The following is a 22,500-nucleotide window of genomic DNA, read 5'->3' on the forward strand; positions in this document are numbered from 1 at the left end:
TAGTGTGAGATGTGAGTTTTTCACAAATGCCTTTATTATGTTGAGGAATTTCCCCACTAACTCGTTTTCTAAGAGATTTTATTATGAAAAGCATTATAGTCAAATGTCTTTTCTGCATCCATTGAGATAATCATGTGCTTTTTCCCCTTTGTTTTATTAATGTCGTATATTACATTGATTTTTATGTTGAACCACCTTGCATTCCTGCAATAAATCCCACTTGGACGTAGCGAATAATCCTTTTAATATGTTGTTGGATATGATTGTCTTACATGTTATGGATTTTAGCATCGATATTCATAGGAGATAACTGTCTATAATGTACCTACGTATTTATCTGGCTTTGGTATCGGGATAATGAAGGCCTCAGAATGAGTTAGGAAGTATTTTCTCTTTAATTTTTTTTTTCTTGGAAGAATTTCAGGGGGATTGGTGTTATTCATGAAATGTTTGGTGCATTTCACTGGTGGTCATCTGGGAAAGGACTATTTGTGAAAGGTATTTTTGTGTGTGTGAAGATTTTATTTATTTATTCGAGAGAGAGGCTGAGACACAGGCAGAGGGAGAAGCAGGCTCCCATTGTGGAGCCGGTTGTGGGACTCTGATCCAAGGACCCCAGGATCATGCCCTGAGCCGAAGGTAGACGCTCAACCACCGAGCCACCCAGGTTCCCCTTGTGAAAGGTTTTTGACTCACTTAATCTCTTTCCTTGTTATCTGTGTTGAGATTTTCTATTTCTTCTTGAATCAGTTTAGATAATTTGTGTTTCAAGGAACTTGTTTCTTTTCCAGGTTGTATAATTTGTTGGTATACAGTTATTCATAGCATTCTTTTATAATCTTTTTATCTCTAGAAAGTCAGAAATAATATCCTCACTTTTGTTTCTGATTTTAGTTATTTGCATAAATATTTGTTGATTTTGTTCTTTTCAAGGAAACAGCTTTTGGTTTCATTGATTTTTCTTTTTTTCTGTTTTGTAGTTTATTTTCACTCTAATCTGTTTCCTTTCTCTCTGCTAGTTTTGAGTTTAATTTCTAGTTTTTCTTGTTTTGTGAGGTATAAAGTTAGGGTATTATTTTGAGATCTTCTTAATGTAGCTGTTTTCAACTCTCAATTTCCCTCTGATCAGTGCCCTCATTGCATCCTATCAGTGTGGTCTTTTGTATCATTTTCATTCATTTCTAAATATATTCTAATTTCCCTTTTGATTTTTTCTTTGACCCTTTGGTAGTTTAAGTGCATGTTGTGTAATTTACACGTGTTTGTGAATTTTCCAGTTTTCCTTCTGTTACGATTTCTAACTTTATTCCATTGTGGTTGGAATAGATACTTTGCATGATACCTCTCTTTTAAAATTTATTGAGATTTGTTTTGTGGCCCAATTATATGGCCTGTCCTGGAGAATGTCCCATGTGAATGTAAAAAGAATGTGTATTCATTCTTCTGTTGTTGGATGTACTGTTCTATACATATCTGTTAGGTTTAGTTGGTTTATCATGATGTTCAGGTCCTCTGTTTCCTAACGTATCTTCTATCTGGTTGTTCTATTCATTATTGAAAATGAAGTATTGAAGTTTTCCTACTTTTATTGTAGAACTGTTTATTCTTCCCTTTAATTCTGGTCATTTTTGCATCTGTATTTTGAAGGTCTCTTACCACATATGTTAAGGATTATAATTTTTATATAATCTTACTTTATTGAACTTTTTATTAATAGTGTCCTTTTTCTGTCTCTGGTAACTTCTTGTTTGGATTTATGGTCTATTTTGTATGTTAGTATAACCACCCCAGACCTCTTTTGGTTATTATTTGCATGGTGGAGTAAGTTCTAGGCCCAACATGGGGCTCAAACTAATGACCCTCAGATCAAAAGTTGCATGCTCAGCCAGCCAGAAGCCCCTGGAATATCTTTATAATAAAAATTCTTTCACTTTTAACCTATTTATTTCTTTGACTCTAAAGTGAGTGTTTTCTAAACCATAGATGGTTTGATTTTTTTTTTTTTTAAAGATTCTATCCATTTATTCATGAGAGACACAGAGAGAGAGAGAGAGAGAGAGGGGGGGGGGGGGCAAAGACACAGGCAGAGGGAGAAGCAGGCGCCATGCAGGAAGCCCAACGTGGGACTTGATCCCAGGTCTCCAGGATCACACCCTGGGCTGAAGGCAGCTCTAAACCCCTGAGCCACCTAGGCTGCCCAATCTTTTTTATTTAATCCATGCTTATCTTCGATTGAAGAGTTTACACCATTAAATTTAAAGTGATTACTGCTAAGGATGGATTTCTTTCTGCCATTTTGCTGTTTGTTTTCTATAGGGCTTTGTGCCTTTAATTTCTTTTATTACTGCCCTTTTTTGTGTTTATTTGATTTTTTTGTAGTGAAAAGTTTTAATTCACCTCTTATTTTCTTTTGTGTATATGCTATAGATATTTTCTTAGTGGTTGTCATGGGAATTACATTTAACACCAATAAGTTATAACAATCTAAATTAATTGGGACTCCTGAGTGGCTCATGGGTTGAGTGTCTCCCTTTGGCTCAGGGTGTGATTCCAATGTCCTGGGATCGAGTCCTGCATTGGGCTCCCCTCAAGGAGCCTGCTTCTCCCTCTGCCTGTATCTGCCTCTCTCTGTGCATCTCTCATGAATAAATAAGTAAAAAATCTTTTAAAAAGATGGGATCCCTGGGTGGCGCAGCGGTTCGGCGCCGGCCTTTGGCCCAGGGCGCGATCCTGGAGACCCTGGATCGAATCCCACATCAGGTTCCCAGTGCATGGAGCCTGCCTTCTCCCTCTGCCTGTGCCTCTGCCTCTTTCTCTCTCTCTCTCTCTCTCTCTCTCTCTGTGACTATCATAAATAAATAAAAAAAAGAGTGTAATTGAATTGATACCAATTTTAATACAGTAGCTCTTTTTATAGCCCCGCCCCTTCTTTCTATTATTGATGTTACAGATTATATCTTTATACAGTATGCCCAATAACTTAGATTAATATTTTAATGCACTTGTCTCTTAAATCATATAGGAAATAAAAAGTGGAGTTACAAACTGTAATTATAATACTTAACTTTTATAATTCCCCACCCATTTATCTTTACCAGAGATCTTTATTTCTTCATATAGCTTCAAATTACTGTTGAGTATCCTTTCATTTCAACCTGAAGGATCGCCTATAGTACTTCTGATGGGCAGGTTTAGTGGTAAACTCCCTTACATTTTTTTTTTAATCAAAGGTTATCTTAATTTCCCCTCATTTTTGAAGGACAGTATTGCCGGATATAGAATTGTCAAGTTTTTTTTTTTTTTCTTTCACCACATTGAATATTGTTAATCTACTGCTTTCTGGCCTCTGAAGTTTAAGATGAGAAATTGGCTGATATTCACTTGATCTTAGCCAAAAGGCCAAGAAGTGATAAATTAGCTGATATTCTTTATTGAGGATCTGTTGTATGTGATAAGTCAGTTCTCTGCTTTCAAGAGTCTCTCTTTTCTCTGGCTTTCCATAGTTTGATTCTTCTCTCTCGCTCTCTTTTTTTTTAGACTTATTCATTTGCCTTAGTAAATGAGAACATGCTCACACAAGGGAAGGAAGAGGCGGAAAGAGAATCTCAAGTAGATTATATGCTGAGTGTGGAGCCCTACTTGAGGCTCAGTCTCACGATCCTGAGATCATGGTCTGAGCAGAAATCAAGTCAGACACTTAGCTGACTGAGCCACCCAGGTGCCTCTGATTATTATTCTTTCTCCCCTTTCTTCTTCTGGACTCCCAGTGGTATATTGTTTTTCTTGATAGTGTCTCACAGCTCCCTCAGACTCTATTCACTATTCACGTTTCTTTTTTTCTTTTCTTTCTGTTCTCAGATGGAGTAGGAAGCACAAGGAATCCATCTCTCTACCTAGACAACAGTTGTACTGGCAGAAACTGTCTGAAGTAACTATTTTGGAACTCTGAAGTCTATTTGAATTCTTGCATCTTCCAAGAGAATGTTTGATTGGTAAATTGAGGTTAGTTTCAGTCAATGTCAGCCTTGAGCATGATAACACTCCCAGTTTCCTACCCTTTAGCCCAAGGCAGGCAGCCATGCTCACATTCCTGGTGTAGCTTGCAGGACCTGTGGTGGGAAATAAGAACCTTGTTCACCAAATACCAGAGTTCTGTGTTTTGATTGCTGATTGCTCCTTTTGGGTTCTGAGAGTCAGGCACAGAGTGGCTACCAGTGTTTCAACCCCCATAGGCTGAGCTGGCTTCTATGAAGTTTGGAGGAACAGCTCCTGTTTTGTTTGTTTTCCCTTCTATCCTATTTGGGAGCCAGACATTTAAGGATTAGGACATTCAGAAGCAACCGCTTACATGGGGAAAATTAGAAAGCTACCATGTATAACCAGGAAAAGATGCAGGCTCAGAAAAGAACTGAGAAGACCTTACTTAAGCTTTCACCTTAGGCTGATCCTGATCTCTGGCACAGAAACATCCTTCAACAATTAAAACAAAAAACAAGTAATGCCTGGGAAAGGGGTAGAATCTGATCTCCACAGTTATAAGATTCAAATGTCCATTTTTCAGCAAAAAATCAAAAGCCATACATGTAGGAAAGTATAGCCCGACGAATGAAATAAATCAACAGAAACCATTCCTGAGAAAAATCAGACATCTGACTTATTAGACAAAGATGTTAAACCAACTGTCTTGAAGTTGCCACTGAGCTAAAAGAAAACGTGAATGAAGTTAGAAAAATGTGGGGGGAAAAGTGGAAATAGTATTAAAGATAGAGAAATTATGAAAGGAACCAAAATGAAATTCTGAAGTTAAAAAGTACAATAGCAGAAATGAAAAATTTACTAGAGGAGTTCAAAATCAGGTTTGAGCAGGCAGAAGAAATCAGCCAGCTTGAAGATACCTCTTTTAAAACATCTCTTGAACTCCATTCTCTCCCCTGCCCCTTTCTTCTGCTTCAGTTCAAATATTTCTGATCTTAGGCAGCCTCCAAACTGTTCCATTTACCCCCTGTTCTGCCTTTTCTACTCCTTACCAAAATGATCTTTTAGAAAATCCAAATCAAATAAAAGCTCTGCTTTTGTAATCCTGTGCTTTCATAAAGCCATTTTTTTGCTTTACTCATGACCCTGTTCCTAGTTTCTATACAAAGATCTGCTCTTATGATTGTGTGTGTGTGTCTGTTTGAAACAATTTCAGCATAAGAGTTATGTGATTGTAATCTTGCACTGTCCTTAAAAACCTCTAAGGGCACCCATGTATTTATAGATTGAATTCCCTTTTTTAAATTTTTGCATTCACAGATTTTCCCATTCTGGCTCCAACTTATCACGTTAATCTATTGAGCCTTGAGATAGAACTTCCAGTTTCGAGGAAATACCAGGTCTGGATGAATATTCAAATCCAGAAAGTGGGAAATTTTGCACTTTAAGTGGCCTGATTTCTTCAGTAAGCCAGTATTTTAATATTTATCTTAAGTTCTAGAGTAAAAAATACTTACGGGATAGAACAACCAGAGGCAGTGTGTGACCCTAGGTTAGATACTGATTTAGGAAAACTAGCTTAAAAGTTTCAATCAGCAATATTTAATTGTAGTAGGTAATAGATGAAAGGAAAACTTATTGAAATATTACTGATTTGGGAAAGCCAACTATAAAAATATTTTTAGGTTGTTAGAAAAGTTGGATGTGATCTAGGAATTAGATGAGAGGAAACTTTATTGAAATAATAAGGTAGATATTGTTAATTAAATAAAGCACATTGCTAAACCATGTGATCTCATTTTGAAAAACAATATGTTAGCACACAAAGGATATGCATTACGGTATTAACACTGGTGGTGGTAATATGATGTTTTTTATTGTAGCTTTTGTCTGCTTTCTATTCTCCATGGCATACTGTACTGAATCTGTAATAAAATTGTGTTTAAAAAATTTATGTTAAGATTTACATATATATTTGGGGTATACTTACGAAATCAAAGAATACATGAATGTATAGTCACCAAAATATTAAAAGTGTGTCAGGATTTGAGGATTTCCTAATACTGCATCTATTATTTGATACTACTACTCTAAAATGGGTGTGTATTATTATATAACTGTTTAAGGAGAAAAGGAACAAAGCTATTTTCCTGCAGGAGTGCAGCCAAGTCTATTGTAATAATAGACAACTCACATAGAGGACTGCAACAGAGCACAACATTTTTGTGTATTCTCTGGTTGATTGGATACATTATCCACAGGAAAACATTACATGACTCATTCACCAGGAAAGGAGCATAGGCTCTTTGAATAAAGAAAGGGGAAGAATAAGGGATAGGCTATAGAATTATTTTATAAATTACTACGACTTGCACCTTTAGTAGCCATTGTTTCTGTTACCAACTACTTTGTAAATTCATTCAGGACTTTAAATTTCATTTAGTTGCTTTTGCTCTATATATCACTTTTGAACGATTCTTTTTATTTAAGAGTTTATTTTTAAGTAATCTCTATACACAATGTGGGGCTTGAACTCAAAACCGCGAGATCAAGAGTCACCTACTCTAGGGCTGAGCCGCCCCCCCCCCCCCCCCCCCCCGTTGAAGGGTTTTAAGATAAAATCCCAGCCCCATCTTTGTTCTAACAGTCTGAAACAAGCTGGTTTGTTTCTGATCTGTTCTGTGTCTCTCAGGTACCACAAGGCAACTCTGTCGCAGCCAGTCGCCTTTGGACTTGAGGCAAAAGTTTTGACTTTTAGAATGAATTGTTACTTAGGTTGGATTCCTTTATAAAATGAAAAAAAAATCGTTAATATTCTCACAGGTTTGCGGTAAAGCCAAATGAGATACCCATAAAAGGACCTATCACAATCCCTGGCACATTGCAGGCCCTCAGTGAAGGCCAGGTGAATTGAACACTGCTAAGGGCTGCTTTTGAAGTAGCACTGGAACGTGAAAGGTGAGGAGGGGATTCCTTGCTCTAGCACCAGCAGTCTTTTGCCTATGCACTCCTTTTTAGGCGTAACAGGTGCCACCAAGCCGGATTCCCCTGCCGTCCTGCTTCTGGTCCGAGGCAGTCAGAGCCCCAGCACGGAGCAAGGCGCTCAGCGCAGCTGTGGAGCGCAGGCTCGGCGCAGGCGCAGGCGCAGACTCCTGTGGCCGGGTAAAAGCCCAGGTGGAGCTTCGAGGAAAGGAAGTAGGCCCTCGCCGCCTGTTGTGGGACCAATGGGGCTGCTCGCCTTCGCCGCAGCCCTATGAGGCGGGGCGGGAGGCGGGGCGGAGGGCGGAAGGAGCTGCTCTCACGTGAGTAGGGGGCGGGGAGGGCGGGGGCAGGGCGGCTGGGGAGGCCCAGGCGGCGGAGCCTGCGGGACTGCGAACGGCGGGCGGCGGAGGAGGAGACGGCGGGTCGGGTAGGGCCGCGTTTCCCCTCCTCCTCCTCCCACCCTTCTACCCACCAAGCCCCGGGGGATCCTGTGACAGCTCCTACGGGGAGCCAGGCTGTGTTCTAATCCCACGGGGCTGGGCCGGCCGGGCTGCGCTCACCTCCCTCGACGAGCGGGGTTCTGAGGGGAGCCGTGATTGGGGGGAGGGGGAGCCGTGGCGGAGGGGCGAGGGCGCATGCGCAGGCGGGACCGCTCGCGCAGCCCCTGCCCAAACCGGTTCCCCCTGTCTGGGTGGGTGTTTGTCTACCGAGTCCTGCGCTTTAGGCGGTCCTTCGGACCCCGGGCAGAGCCGGATTGACTCTTGCCTTCGTGTTTGGGGCCAGGTCCTGTTTGGGAATCTGGCTGGTCTCTCCGCCTCAGTTTCCTCCCCATGCCAGCCGGGCCTGTGCTTGTGACTTCACCTGGCTTGGGCCTCAGGCTAGCTTCCTGGGCTGCGCCAAATTTGAAAGACTCGCTTTCTTTTAGTGTCGGCCTGACAGCTTTTGCTGATCTTTGTCTCATTTTCCCCACCTGCAGTTAAAGTGTCTCACTCTCCCCGTGTCCTTTAAGATCTGCTCCCAGTGCCTCACTGCTGGGTCTTGATTCTCAGCAGCCTCCCGGCAGTTAGGTGTTGAGCCAGAGGATAACCCCAGACTTCCAAGAGTTCGCTGTCCACAGCCTAGTAGTACTTTGGTCCTTACCCTTCTAACGGCTGTTAGCATCTGCACCCGTTTTTACAGGCCTCTCCATATTTAAGTTTTCTCGGGAATTCCTGTATCGAGGAAGCAAATGTCCTAGGAGACCGTGTTAAGTAATCATGGCACTTGTGCTCCGTTAGTTTAAAATCACGTTCCAACTTGAATTTGAGATCTTTTGGCTTTTGTGACTTTTATTAGTGAGGGGGAAAAAAAACCTGTCAGGGACAGGATTTCTCTATTCATTTGACTTTGTCATCCACATAAATATTTGTGCTCAAATACTTGTGACTGGGATAGTGTAGTGTGAGTTATGTTTCCAGCTGCTTTGTTTATTTAAAAAGAGGATGAATCGCTCTGCGTTTGCCACATTAAACCGATGTTTGAAAAGCTGTTGAAAAACTTAGAAGCCAAGGAAGCACACATTCAGCTTTTTTTTTTTTTTTTTTTAAACGAAGGACCTGTTGTGTATGGGGTGTTATTTTAATTCATGTTGAAGGTTTTTGGTAGCGTTTACTTATAAAAACTGAGAATGAATTCGGGAGAGAGTTACGTTCTTCCTTTATAAGACCTCAGATTGCATTAATAAGATTTGCATCCATGAGTACTTTGTATTTACTAGTAACCTTTGAAATTCACATGTAACTTAAATACAAATCAAGTAAAAAAAAATCAAATTCCTAATTAAAAGCGAACTATGTTGTACACTTCATTGTTAGTTTTATAACTCAGTTTACAGTTAGTTAACTTATGTCATTGGTGTTGAGGTACGTGACTTTGGATAGTTAAACTACCAAACTCTGCATTCTGGTCTTATTGGCATAGTGTTTTATTAACAGTTTACTTGTGCTTATTTTTTCTTTAAGATTTTATTTATTCATGAGGGATAGAGAGAGGCAGAGACATAGGCAGAGGGAGAAGCAGGCTCTATGCAGAAAGCCTGATGTGGTACTCCATCCGGGGGCCACCCAGGTTTCCCTACCCGTGCCTAATTTGGGTTAAGTGGTAATTTAGTGTGGGACGGTGTAAAAGTGAAGACCCCTGTTTCCTACTTTTATATTGCATACTGAGAGAAGTGTATTGTACACATTATCTACACTAAGAGACATGAGTTTCTCCAAATGTATCTCAACTTTACAGCCCAGATTCTTTAAAGAAGTCATTTTTTTTATTGAGTATATTTCCAGATATTTACAGTCCACATTCTTTTAAAGAACTAATTGTCTGCTACTGACATGTTTCCAGCTAATGTGTGGCTTAGTTGAAGGTTTCATTACATTAATTGTTTTAACAAGTGATCTTTGAGTACAGGCTTCAGAAAATAGTTTAAATCAGTGCTACTGGGACGCCTGGATGGCTCAGTTGAGCTCTGCTTTTGGCTCAGGGCCTGATCCTGGAGTTCAGGGACTGGGTCCCACATCGGGCTCCCTGAGGGGGTCCTGCTTCTTTGCCTATGTCTCTGACTCTGTGTGTGTGTGTGTGTGTGTCTCATGAATAAATGGATAAAATCTTTTAAAAAAATGATCAGTACTACTGTTGAGTGTCTTTGTAGGCAGTGGTGTGCTGAGGTTCTGACATAGGCTACCCATAATTGTAGTTTTCAGTATAATCAGGTATGATTAGATATCTCAAGCATGTGGAATAAATTAACTCTTAAATAATCTGTCATGGAGATAGAACTCAAATATTGAAGAAGTGCTGATGTAGCCAACATGCATAAAGGGTTTGGCATGAACTTTGGATGCTTTATATGCAATTACCTTGTTTTATTGGTTTTCCATACATAGTTAGATCCCAAAGAAAGAAAATTTAAGTCCTAGGACTCAGTCAGTGGGTATCAACTTAATAGCTGTTTCTTTTTTGCGTAAATTGGTTACCTGGTCCATCCCTCATTTCCCACTTCTGTGCTGTTTCTGAAAGATGTTGATTCTTTGGAAAACTTTTAAGTCAGAACAATACTGGATAGACATTTAAATGTAACACTCTTGTTGAGGCTAACAACTTGTTTCTCTTCCTATGCAAAAACTGAACAGATACAGTTATAGACATTACCCTGGAAGTTTCCCTCTTTCCAAAGCAACCAGAATCATGACTACCATACTCTTTCTAGCATAGTAGAGTTTTATCAGGCCTAACTTTTCCCCAAAATTCCTTTTTTTTGTGAATCACTAAATAGTAAAAATAAAGCCCTTATTTTTAAGTTCATTCTTGACATTAAATAGTGTACACAGCCATGGTTCTAAAGCAGAAGGTGTTTTCTTCTTAATTGTATGGCTGTGCTGCCAGATCTGGAGGTCCACATCTCTCAGAGTTCATGTGCGCTTGTTACTATCTCCAATTGAGATTGCATCAGTTTTTTATGTTATAAATTACTACTCCTTGGGACCCATTAATCTTTGTGGGAATAAATTTTTTCTCCATACTAAAATCTGCTATTTCTTTAGGTACATTAGGAAATTTGTGCTTGTGATAACTTTAATCAAATGTCATTAACTATATAAAGCTTAACAATAATTTGACTATTTTAAAAATTTACTTTATATATGTAATATCCAAGTAACTATAACTTATATATAACATATGTTCCCTTATTTATACATTTCGGTAATTACAGCCAACAACCAGTAGTTATAATCTTGTTTTCCTTTTTTTGAAGATGGCCCTTGTATCAGAAAAAGGAATTGATACACAGAATCTTTGTGAACGTATTTTAAGTATCATCAAGAGTATTAAGAGACACCATGGGAGGCTAAATTGGGGATTAAATGTTGGACATTTGTAAAATACTACTGGAAAGAGCCATGAGTTAATCACTTTAATATTTTTGTGGTAGAAGTAATAAACTCTTTTATACCCTTGAAGTATGCTGCTGATAAACGGATTCTGGCAATATAAGAATAGGAACATGTCATGTAAATCTCTTTTGCTGTGACACATGATTTTCTATGAATAGACCTCTGATATATCTGCAGAAGAAAAATAGTTATATTTTTACTGTAGTTACCTGTTGAATTCTTTGTGAATTGAAGAAAAATCTGAAATCTAATCTCAAAAGCTAGTATTTCTTTACAAAAATTATTCCCTAACAGGAACAAATTTTATTTTTAATTATTTTTTGCTTTTAGTTGTGCGAAACAATCTTTTCAGGTAGGTTTAAAAGCATCTTTGGAACTTAATATTTGTGAATTTTTAAATCTTCTCACACAGTGCCTATTCCAATGCTGTGAATGAAGATGCTCAATAAATCTTCGTTGTTTGCACATCCCCTATTCAACACTTGTCCTATGTCCTGCCATGCCTTATATTAGAAGGTTTAGAAAACATGGGTGGATCTGCCAAACATTTGTGATTTTGCTATGCACATTTCCTTGAAAATTGGAAAGAGGTTATAGGAAGGAGGGGTGCCTGGGTGGCTCAGTCGGTTGGGCATCTGCCTCCCGCTTGTGATCTCGGGGTCCTGGGATGGAGTCCCGTGTCATGCTCCCTGCTCAGCAGGGAGTCTGGTTCTCCCTCTGCCCTACCTTGCTTCACTGCTCGTGTTCTGTCAAATAAATAAAATCTTAAAAAAAAAAAAAAAAAAAACTTGTATTGACCAATGAATGGATAAACAAAATTAGTATATATATTCCATAGACTACTATTTGGCCTTAAAGAGAAAGGAAATTTGGACACATGCTATAACATAGTACCAAATGAAATAAGCCAGCCGCAAAAGAATATTGTATGATTCTGCTACTTTTATAGGTACAAAAAGTAGTCAAATTCATAGAGAAAGAATAGTGTGTTGGTTGCCTGGAGGAATGGAAGTTAGTGTTTAATGGATACAGATTTAATTGGGGAAGATATAAGGGTTCTAGAGCTGGGTGGTGGTGGTAATTGCACAATAGTGTGAATGTACGTAATGCCACAAAACTTACGTTTATAGAAGACTAAAATGGTAAAATGGTAATATATTTAACCACAATTTTAAAAAATTAAAATTTTGGGACGCCTGGGTGGCTCAGCGGTGGAACGTTTGCCTTTGGCCAGGATCAGGGCATGATCCTGGAGTCCCAGGATTGAGTCCTACGTCGGGTTCTCTGCATGGAGCCTGCTTTTCTCTCTGCCTATGTCTCGGCCTCTCTTTCTGTGCCTCTCATGAATAAATAATATATTTTAAAAAAATTTCTCTATTCCTGTAATTATCTTTTTAAATCTGGAATTGAAAGAAAACGATCACTTTATAGTTGAAAGAAGTAAATTGTCACAGACATTGCAGGTTAAAATTTGCCTGATGATAACTTTTAGATAAGCTGGTTTTTCTTGCTTTTATGTACTGTAGGCCCAAGATGATTGTTTAGTTTTCTTTTGTTTTTGGTTTTTTTAAGCTAAGCTGAAATTATTCAGAAGGCTTAAATTAATATGGTTCTCTTAGCTCACTAGAATAATTCAAAGAAACAGCCCCCAAATTCAGAGTTAGACTTCAACAAAGACACATCTATTGTTTAGCAATTAGTAGTGGTGGAAAGGAATTTAATTTTATAAAGAAGGAATGATTTTCCATTGAGTTTTGTTAGATTTGTCCCACCCTTCCCAGAGCTAGGCTGTGAGAAATTCATGTGAAAACCAATGCAGGAAAACAAACATCTGAGCCAAGGACAGAAGAAAAAAGCTGAGATTAATACAGTGTTATTAAAAAAATAACTTTTTTGTACGCTATTTAATTTTAAAGGGCTACAAACCCACTTGGCCTGTTACAACATCTTTGAGACTTGATTCTTTTCCCTTCCTGTTTTGACTTTTTCTGAATAGAGTGTAATCTTCTTAGATCTGTGTTTTAGATACAACTGGTAGCTACATAGTGAATGGATTAGAATAGGGAGAGAATGGAGATAAGGGCACCAAGGAGAAGAGCTGCATTTCAGAAAAGGACAGAGGCACCTAGATACCTGGATTTGGATCAAGATCCAATTTTATCTGTAAAGTTAAGCAGGTTATTGAACCAGTCTAAGCCTCAGTTTGTCATACAAAGTCAGTATCTAAGTTTGTGTGAACATTAAAAATAATGCATATAAGCTTTTTAATACCATGTAGGCGGATCCCTGGGTGGCGCAGTGGTTTGGCGCTTGCCTTTGGCCCAGGGCGCGATCCTGGAGACCCGGGATCGAATCCCACATCAGGCTCCCGGTGCATGGAGCCTGCTTCTCCCTCTGCCTATGTCTCTGCCTCTCTCTCTCTCTCTGTGACTATCATAAATAAATAAAAAATTAAAAAAAAATAATTTAATACCATGTAGGCAATATAATTGGTAGCAGGAACTGGTAAGTATTGTCTCTTTGTATTTAGCAAGATGATTTAAGTATCCTCCTTAAGATTTCCTAAAGCTGTAATCATTTGCTCCCTGGTTGAGCAACAAAAATGATGGATATTGGGAAGGAAGGGATTAAGAGAGTGTTTTGGTCCAAAGGAAATCTAAGGTATATTTTCTGGCTCAGTATTAACTGGTTTTGAGGTTGACAGGAACTTGGGACACCTGGGGGCTCAGCAGTTGAGCGTCTGCCTTTAGCTCGGTATGATCCTGGGGTCTGGGATCGAGTCCTGTGTCAGGCTTCCTGCAGGGAGCCTGCTTCTCCCTCTGCCTGTGTCTCTGCCTCTCTCTGTCTCTCATGAATAAATAAATAAATCTTAAAAAAAAAAAAAAAAGATTGACAGGAACTTGATGAAGAATCAGCGAGGCACACTCAAGGGTAGTTCTGGGTCTCTTCATTCTAGTTATCACCTATATCCCCAAGTCACATGCATGTGGTATAGCATACTTGTCATCCTCACATTACTTAGACCCTACTAGTTAATCATGGATTAAAGAGTATTATTCAACCAAATTTATTTAGTGCTGCCAGTAAAAGATGTAAAGATATGAATAGGGGATCCCTGGATGGCTCAGCGGTTTAGCGCCTGCCTTTGGCCCAGGGCATGATCCTGGAGTCCCGGATTGAGTCCTGCGTCGGGCTCCTGGCCTGGAGCCTGCTTCTCTCTCTGCCTGTGTCTCTGCCTCTCTCTCTCTGTGTCTCCCATGAATAAATAAAATCTTTTTTAAAAAAGATATGAATAAAATCTGAGATCCCTTTGCACAAATAGTTCACAGGGACTGTGTGTGTTCATTGTATTCCCAGCATTGACCATAGTGGTTTGTACTTAGTAATTGTTTCTGGAATGAATGATCAACCAATATAGCGGAGTAGAACAGAGGTATAATATTATTTTACTGTGTGATAAATGCTATAATTTTGTGATAGAATTAAAAAGCAAACAAAAGCCTTAGGAGCCCAAGAGAGAAATAATGAATATTGTAAAAGGGAAAGGGGGAGGTTGGATAGTTGATTGTACCTTAAGATTGCTGGTGAGGGAGAAGGACTACCCGGGGAAATGAAGACATTCCTCGATTAGCAAACAACATGAGCAAAGGCTCAAAAGCATAGAAGTATATGACATATTTGGTGCATTTCTGGTATGGTTTGATAGAAGATAAGAGTAGAATGATAGATTGTCTCCATATTTGAAGACTAATGGTATAGAGGTTTGGATTTTACTGTTTCAGAGCAAAGGTTTTGAGGAAAGGGTAAGATATATGATCAGATCTAAATTTTAGATATTAGCTATGGGACTTTGATAATCAATGACTAGAGAGATTCTAGAAAAGGAGTCTTACGTTTTAGCTAGACTTATGGTGGATGGTAAAGAAAGAGTAAGATTGGAGTATGTTTTGGAGCTAAAATCCAGTAGTCTTCCAGGGGAGAATGAGAAAAGGAATCAAGGACTTTTTTGACATCCCTGTCTTCGATCAGTGGATGTTAACCACAGTAGGGAGCATACAAGGAAGAATATGCTTATGTGATGAACAGAGGTTTATTTTCGACACATGGAATTGATTTTGAAATGCCCATGAGCATACATAGCTGAATTGTCCTATGTAGTCTCACAACATCCTTTGTGTACTTCTATTATACCAACCACTATATTATAATTACCTGTTTATTTTTCCATTTTCTGTACCACTTTAAGACCATCCTAGGTAAAGACTACCTATTATTCCTCACTGTAACATTACACATATTGCCTGGCACATGTCAGACAATACTAAATAGAAAGGAAAACGGGCACCTGGGTAGCTCAGTCAGTTGAACGTCCAACTCTTGATTTCAACTCAGGTCATGATCTCAGGGTTGTGAGATCAAGGCCTGCTGTCAGTCTCTTTGCTGGGTGTGAAGCCTGCTTAAGAGTCTTCCCTTTCTTAAAAAAAAAAAAAAAAAAAAAGGAAAACATAACACAATGGAAAGAGAGAGTTTAAGAGTATTAACAGCATACCAAAAAAAAAAAAAATTTATACCCATATGAGCTAATAAGAGCCAGAGAAAAGTGGAAAAAGAGGCATGGAGTAGAATTTAGAGAATGGACAGAAGAAAAGGAACCTATGACAGCTGAGAAATGGTAGCCAAAGGTAGAAAATGGAAGCAAAAAAGTTTCAGAATAAGGAAATGGCCAATATTTTCATTTCAGCGGTAGAAGATGAGAAATGAACAGAATTCTTTGGGTTTTGAAAGTTTGTATTGTCATTGACTGATTTCCCTCCCCCCCCCCTTTTTTTTTAAGATTTTATTTATTCATGAGAAACAGAGAAGCAGCCTCCCTGTGAGGAGCCTGATGTGGGAGTGGATCCCAAGACCCCCAGGATCACAACCTGACGCAAAGGCAGACACTCAACCCTGAACCACCAAGGTGCCCTTTTTTTTTTTTTTCCTTTTTAAAATGATACTCAGGGAGGGTAAACAAAATCCTCAGGGCCACAGATGAGTGGGTTTTGTTTTAAGATTTTATTTAAGAGCAAGAAGAGCAGAGGGAGAAGCAGATTCCTTACTGATCATGAAGCCCGAAAAAGGGCTTGATCCCAGGACTCTGAGCCAAAGGCAGACACTTAACTGACTGAGCCACCCAAGTGCCCCCATAGATGAGGTTTTAATTAAAATTTTAAACAGATGGTTCAGTGAGGGTTGGTGAGAGATAGAGGAGCCAGATTTTTGAGAGGCACTGCTCTTTGGAGTGTTCTATTGAAAGTCGTAGAGGTGAAGGCAGTTAATACTACTACTTCAGGAAAAAAGAGTTTCAAGAAAACCAAGGAAATACAGATGAATTAGAGCCCTGGAATAGTGGCTGGGAACTAGCACATTTTGTCTCAAGCATGTCAAGTTCAATTACAAGTATCACTCACCTCTTTTACCGAGTTAGGTAGGTCACTTATTGGGAGGTGATTTTTGCCTCTACTAATTGCATATTAGCAAATTCATGCCACTGCAAGTTCATTGTTTATGTTATTCCTCTGAGTGTTAGTATCTAGAAACAACACAATGTCTGATAGTACGTCATCCAAAAAAAGAGTTCAAGTATTTTAAAAGTAAATACTAATTATCCAGGAGCCCACTGCTATTGAGGAACTATCAAAAGAGCCTTTGTCATGGGCAGTTCTTTCCATTTTACTCATTAGCTGGGTCTTTAGTGTTAAAGAAAGAGGAGATTGAGAATGAAAATGAATCTTCTTTTGGTAAGACCTGAGGTGCATTATTTGCCATGATCTTTGCAGAAGTACAAAGTATAAATTTAAGTATATTTTTAAGTATAAATTTGTCACTTAGGGCACAGGACAGTAAATTCAAACAAAAAGTTTGTAAAGAGTTTTGGTATTATGAGACTAATTTTCTTTTTTTTTTTTTCTTTTTAATTTTTAAAAAGATTTATTTGAGAGAGAGCACGAGCACGAGGTGGGGGAGGGGTAGAGGGAGAGAGAATCCCAAGCTGACTCGATGCTGAGCAAGCCTCCGGGCTCTAGGCTTGATCCCACAACCCCGAGATAATGACCTGAGCTGAGTCAGATGCTCACCTGACTGAGCCACCCAGGTGCCCCTTTAAAAAAAATTTTTTTTTAATTAAATAAATAGTCTCTATCCCCAACAGGGGCTCAAACTCTCCATCCTGAGATCAAGTCACATGTCTACTAATAACCCAGTCAGGCTCCCCCATGAAACTAATCTTCAATCTAGGGATCGTTTGTGTATCAATAAGAATAAAAGTAATGAAAGAAGTTGTAAGAAATATAACGATTGAACTTTTGGTGTTTGATGCACATGTAAACTTAACCTATCGTTTTAAATGACTTACTGACTTATTAAAGGAGATAGAGAAGGAGGCATCCTTGAACTTGACTTGCCAACCTGACCATGTTGAGACAGAGAGCATGAAAAAGGGGGGAGGGGCAGTGGGAGAAGCAGACACTGAGCAGGGAGCCCCACACAGGGCTTGATCTCAGGATCCTGAGATCATGACCTGAGCTAAAGGCAGATGCTTAACTGACAGAGCCACCCAGGTGCCTGATACTTGTTAATTCTTTTAAAATTGGAAGTTAGCTTGAAAAGCTGTAATGAGGGCAGCCCTGGTGGCGCAGCGGTTTGGCTCTGTCTTTAGCCCGGGGCGTGATCCTGGAGACCCGGGATCGAGTCCCGCATCGGGTTCCCTGCATGGAGCCTGCTTCTCCCTCTGCCTGTGTCTCTGCCTCTCTCTCTTTCTGTCTCTCATGAATAAATAAATAAAATATTTAAAAAAAAAAAGAAAGAAAAAGAAAAGCTGTAATGATTAAGTGTTTATAATGTTTTATATATATTATTAAATTATATATATATATAAATATATAAGTAATTTTTATAATAGTTCTTTGAGGTAGATAGTACATCATTTTCACTTATGGAATGAGGCTCATTGTGACAGAGCTCACACTATTAAGTAGTACAACCAGTATCCCAACTTGGGTTTTTCCTAACTCTAAATCATTTGTTTTACTGTCACAAATATGACTTCTGTTCTTACTGTCATTTAGTAAAAGATGATCTTACCTTTTCATTGGGTAGCTCTTGCTCTTTTCCGTCTTTATTTGCCATTTATCCTAATTTTTTTAGCAAGTGTTGGAGCATCTACTATGTGCCAGGAATTGTTCCAGGTGCTAAGGATTTAATTTTTTTTTTTTAATTTTTTTTTTTATTTATTTATGATAGTCACAGAGAGATAGAGAGAGAGGCAGAGACACAGGCAGAGGGAGAAGCAGGCTCCATGCACCGGGAGCCCGACGTGGGATTCGATCCCGGGTCTCCAGGACTGCGCCCTGGGCCAAAGGCAGGCGCCAAACCGCTGCGCCACCCAGGGATCCCGGTGCTAAGGATTTAAAAGTTAATGAAACAGACAAAAGTCTTTGCCCTGGAGGAACTTAGGTTCTAGCTTAAATAATATATAAAAACCAATGATTAAAATGTAAAGTGTGTTAAATATGGTGGGTATTATGGGGAAAGGTGGGAAGAGAGATGATAGTGCAGGATGTTTAGGGGAAGAAGGTTATTCTCTATTGTCCATAATGTTTAGATTTAGAATTGCAGTCTGAAAGATGAATTATTACAGTAGGAGGCTTCTTGTGATAAATGATATAAATAGGGATTAAAAGCAAAACAGTTACTCCTTGTGGTTTCAAGAGAGAGGTTGTGAACACAATTTTGCCAGGAATACCACATGTTCTGGGACTCCTATATTGTGGAGGCCAGAGGAGAGGAATCTTGTATAACTTTTCATGTGGTACTTCATGTTTTGATAAATATCATTCCCACTAAGTGATTCTATTTTTTACAGGTGCCAAAACAAACAGGAAAGTATTTTTTTTTTTTTTTTTTTTTAGATTTTATTTATTTATTCATGATAGTCACAGAGAGAGAGAGAGAGGCAGAGACAGGCAGAGGGAGAAACAGGCTCCATGCACCGGGAGCCCGACGTGGGACTCGATCCCTGGTCTCCAGGATCGCGCCCCGGGCCAAAGGCAGGCGCCAAACCGCTGCGCCACCCAGGGATCCCAGGAAAGTATTTTAAAAAGTGTATTTTCCTTTTACCTCCTCAAAGGAAATAGGTTGAACTTTCAGTTCCATAGTGTTTAAATACCAAAGTATAATATTTTTTTGAGTCTAGAGTATTACAGATAGTAGTCAGTGTTTCAGATCATAGCTTTAGAGAACTTTCCAATGCACTCTGCTATTTTATTAATCACGGATTAAAAGAATGGAAATCGGGTACCTGGGTGGCTCAGTTGGTTAAGCATCTGCCTTTGGCTCACTCAGGTCATGATCTCAGGGTTCTGAGGTCAAGCCCTGCATCATGTTCCCAGATGGGCAGAGAGTCTGCTTCTCCCTTTCTCTGTATCCCTCCCCCCGTGCATGTTTGCGTTTGTGCTCTCTCTCAAATCTTTTTTAAAAAAAGACTGAAAATTAAGCATAAAAAACTTTGCCTAAAGTACTAGTTCAACAAAACCTAGCCTAAAGTACTAGTACATTCTGCAAAAAATACCCAGTAGTGAGTGTTTTGGGACAAAGCCCAAATTTGTGGCATTGGAAAGGTGGCATAATCTGACGGAAAGAGCATACCTTCTGTATTCATAGATGATTGGGTTCAATTTTTGCCTTTGCCTCTAACCAGTTACATTACAGTCATTACTCTGAACAAGTTAGACCATCCGTCTAGGTCTCAGTTTCCTTATCTGTGTAATAATGTGAAGATTAAATTAAGAGTGTTATATATGATGGATATTATGTCACTGCCTTTAGTCACTGCCAAATTACAATATATCATAATAGGTACTATACAAAATGTAAAATGCTATAGGAGCAGAAATAAGGCAAGCTGTTTATTTGGTTCTCGGATGAGGATAGGCAAGGAAAAGGAGAGTTAGATCATGAATGACGAGTTACAGTTGATGAAGTACAAAAGCAAGGAAACCAATTTAGGAAGAGGATCCAATGAGGGCAAATACATGGGCATATTAAAGTATGTATTTTTAGTGAGGATGTTCTCCCTTCTGATGTATTCCCCTTTTTTTTATTGAAGTATAATTGACATACAATATTCTAGTTTCAGGTGAATATTTAACTCTCCATATCTAAGTCCCTCTCCCAACATGTTCCCATAGTTTTCTTTTACCCTAAATCAGTATCTATTAACCTATTCCCCTTTTTTTATTGAAGTATAATTGACATACAATATTCTAGTTTCAGGTGAATATTTAACTCTCCATATCTAAGTCCCTCTCCCAACATGTTCCCATAGTTTTCTTTTACCCTAAATCAGTATCTATTAACCTGTTCAATGTGCCTTTGTTCTCTGCTGCAGTATATACTCCTTTGGGGCAAGAATCTAATTTCTCTTGTTTACCATGTCTTTATACACTAGACACATGGTGAGTATTCATTGAATGGATGAAGCAAACCTACCTTAAATTTTTTTTTTCAGAAAGTACATTTTGAAATGTCTTTGAATGCCACACTATACATTTTAATTTAGTCCTATGAAATATAAAGCTGTGATAGCCATTTAAGCAAGAGAATTAGTTTAAATAGAAAGCAACAAGTAGTAGTAAGTGTTCCATCCTTAGTTATGCCTAAATGACCTTCTCTTGGGGTTCCATTTTTGTATCTGTTCAACAGTATTATTTCTAAGTTTCTTTTGAACTGTATTATCCAGGGATTGTGTTTATCGAGATAGGAGCCTTTGAAGGGAAAATAGTGCTTGGTACATGGTGTATGCTTAATTAATACATGTTCAATTAAAAGCCCCAAGCATAAACTAGGACTTGTTAATTGGAGAGATTAAACAGACTCCCAGCACCTTTACCTCTTTGAGGCATAGAGCTAGAGCTACTTTTGTTTATTGGGTAAAGCTTTCCAAGTTTGTTGTATTGTTTGTTCTGTTACTGTTTTGGCAACCAAATAGGAATATTGTCATAAAGTATTCAGAACCAGGTTTTTCAATGGTAGATGAGTTTAAGTTTTATTCCAGGAGTCAATAAATATTTGAGTGGCTTTTCATAAGTGATGTATTTTTTACTTCTTGCTGGGAATGTTTGGTATGAAATTTACTGGTAATGTTCATGTTGAGTTGAACTCTAAGAAACCATGGGATGGGAAAATTGAGTTTTTAATGGCTTTCTGATTTCTTGCTATGTAAGGTATTTCCCAGCTCTAGAAATTCTGCTTGCTCTGCCTTGAATTTATTTTTTTTAATTTTTTAAAATTAAAAAAAAATTTAAATTTATTTCTTTTGAATGTGAATATGAAATTTTAATTTCATAAAAACATTTTGTTAATATTTTAAATTTAAGTATCAGTAATATTAGAAAAACCTTATTGTTTTATATGCTTCCAACTTCATTTATGTGTATAGCTTTACAAATTAAAGGGTAGAAAACAGAAGTTTAGTATTTCCTAGTTTTTGGAGTCCAAGAATAGAGTTGTAACATATGCCAAACAAATCACTGTAGGTAGGCAGTTATTCTCAAGGGAATATGTTTTGTTTTATTTTTTAAATCTGAAATGTCTTGGCCCTGAAAGGTGTCAAATTCCTTTATTATCTGGAATAAAAAGCCTAAATTGTGAGTAGTGAAAGTCTTAGGAAAATATTTTGAAAGTATTTTTAAAAGTTTTTCGTATGTATTTTGTAAGAATTAGAGCATAACTAAATATCTGGCAGATATTCTATATGAGTATCTTTATGTTTTTTGTTTTTCAGGCATTTTAAAAATATTTAATCATTCATGAGTTGAGCTTCATTCTTGAGTCATGGATGACAAGGCTTCTGTTGGAAAAATCAGTGTCTCCTCAGACTCAGTATCTACTCTTAATAGTGAAGATTTTGTCTTGGTTTCCAGGCAAGGAGATGAGACACCATCTACAAATAATGGAAGTGATGACGAGAAAACAGGACTCAAGGTAAAACTCCATAACCTAAGATTCTTTTACTTAACCTTGTTAAGGTCATTGCAAAACTTGGCCAATAATAGAAAGGGAAACTGAAAAAAATGGAAATAATATCCTAACTTTTTTAATGCTAAAGACTTTTTTACAATCAGTAATTGTGACAAATTAATATCTGGTTAAGGATTTTCAATTTGATTAGCTTCTGAATTTTCTAATACCCAAGTTGTCAAAACCAGTGGTCATAGTATAATATAAATATCTATCATTTTAGTATTGTTATTATTTTCCCATTAAATTAGCGGTGATTCTTTCTTTCCTTCTTTTTTTTTTTTTTTTTTTGTGGTGATTATTTCTTTTGGTTGGGTATATGTAGTGTAAAGGCAAGGACAGATCAGCAGTGCTATTTATAAAAATAAGTTTTAGGATTATTGAAACTGAATATTAAATACTTGGATATTGACCACTTCTGTTTGTTTATATTTTCTAAGCCAAATAAACAACTGTAATTTTTTCTCCATACTCTGTTAATCATTTTGTTTATGGATGTAAATAAAAACATTATCTGTTAATGCCATTTAAAATGTAAACAGCTTTAAAAATATTT

The 22,500-nt window shown here is 38.1% G+C and overlaps 1 protein-coding gene across 5 annotated transcripts in view; it reads left to right on the top strand.

Moving 5' to 3' along the window:
- Positions 1-22,500, top strand: part of LOC121474216 (rab GTPase-activating protein 1-like) — a 49,146-nt gene that overhangs the window by 1,724 nt on the left and 24,922 nt on the right. Inside the window, exons 2-4 of one of the 5 annotated variants that reach the window (XM_041727132.1) lie at positions 3,859-4,002; positions 6,799-6,933; positions 21,709-21,908. In XM_041727132.1, coding sequence (XP_041583066.1) covers positions 21,759-21,908 — 150 coding nt within the window. In that variant the 5' untranslated portion in view covers positions 3,859-4,002; positions 6,799-6,933; positions 21,709-21,758. Of the gene's footprint in view, positions 1-3,858; positions 4,003-6,798; positions 6,934-7,299; positions 7,385-15,784; positions 15,847-20,356; positions 20,381-21,708; positions 21,909-22,500 lie in introns of those variants that run through there. The other 4 variants (XM_041727135.1, XM_041727133.1, XM_041727134.1 and 1 more) reach the window with 4 other exon arrangements.

Source organism: Vulpes lagopus, chromosome 12, assembly GCF_018345385.1.
Source record: "Vulpes lagopus strain Blue_001 chromosome 12, ASM1834538v1, whole genome shotgun sequence".
NCBI classification, from domain to species: Eukaryota; Metazoa; Chordata; class Mammalia; order Carnivora; family Canidae; genus Vulpes; species Vulpes lagopus.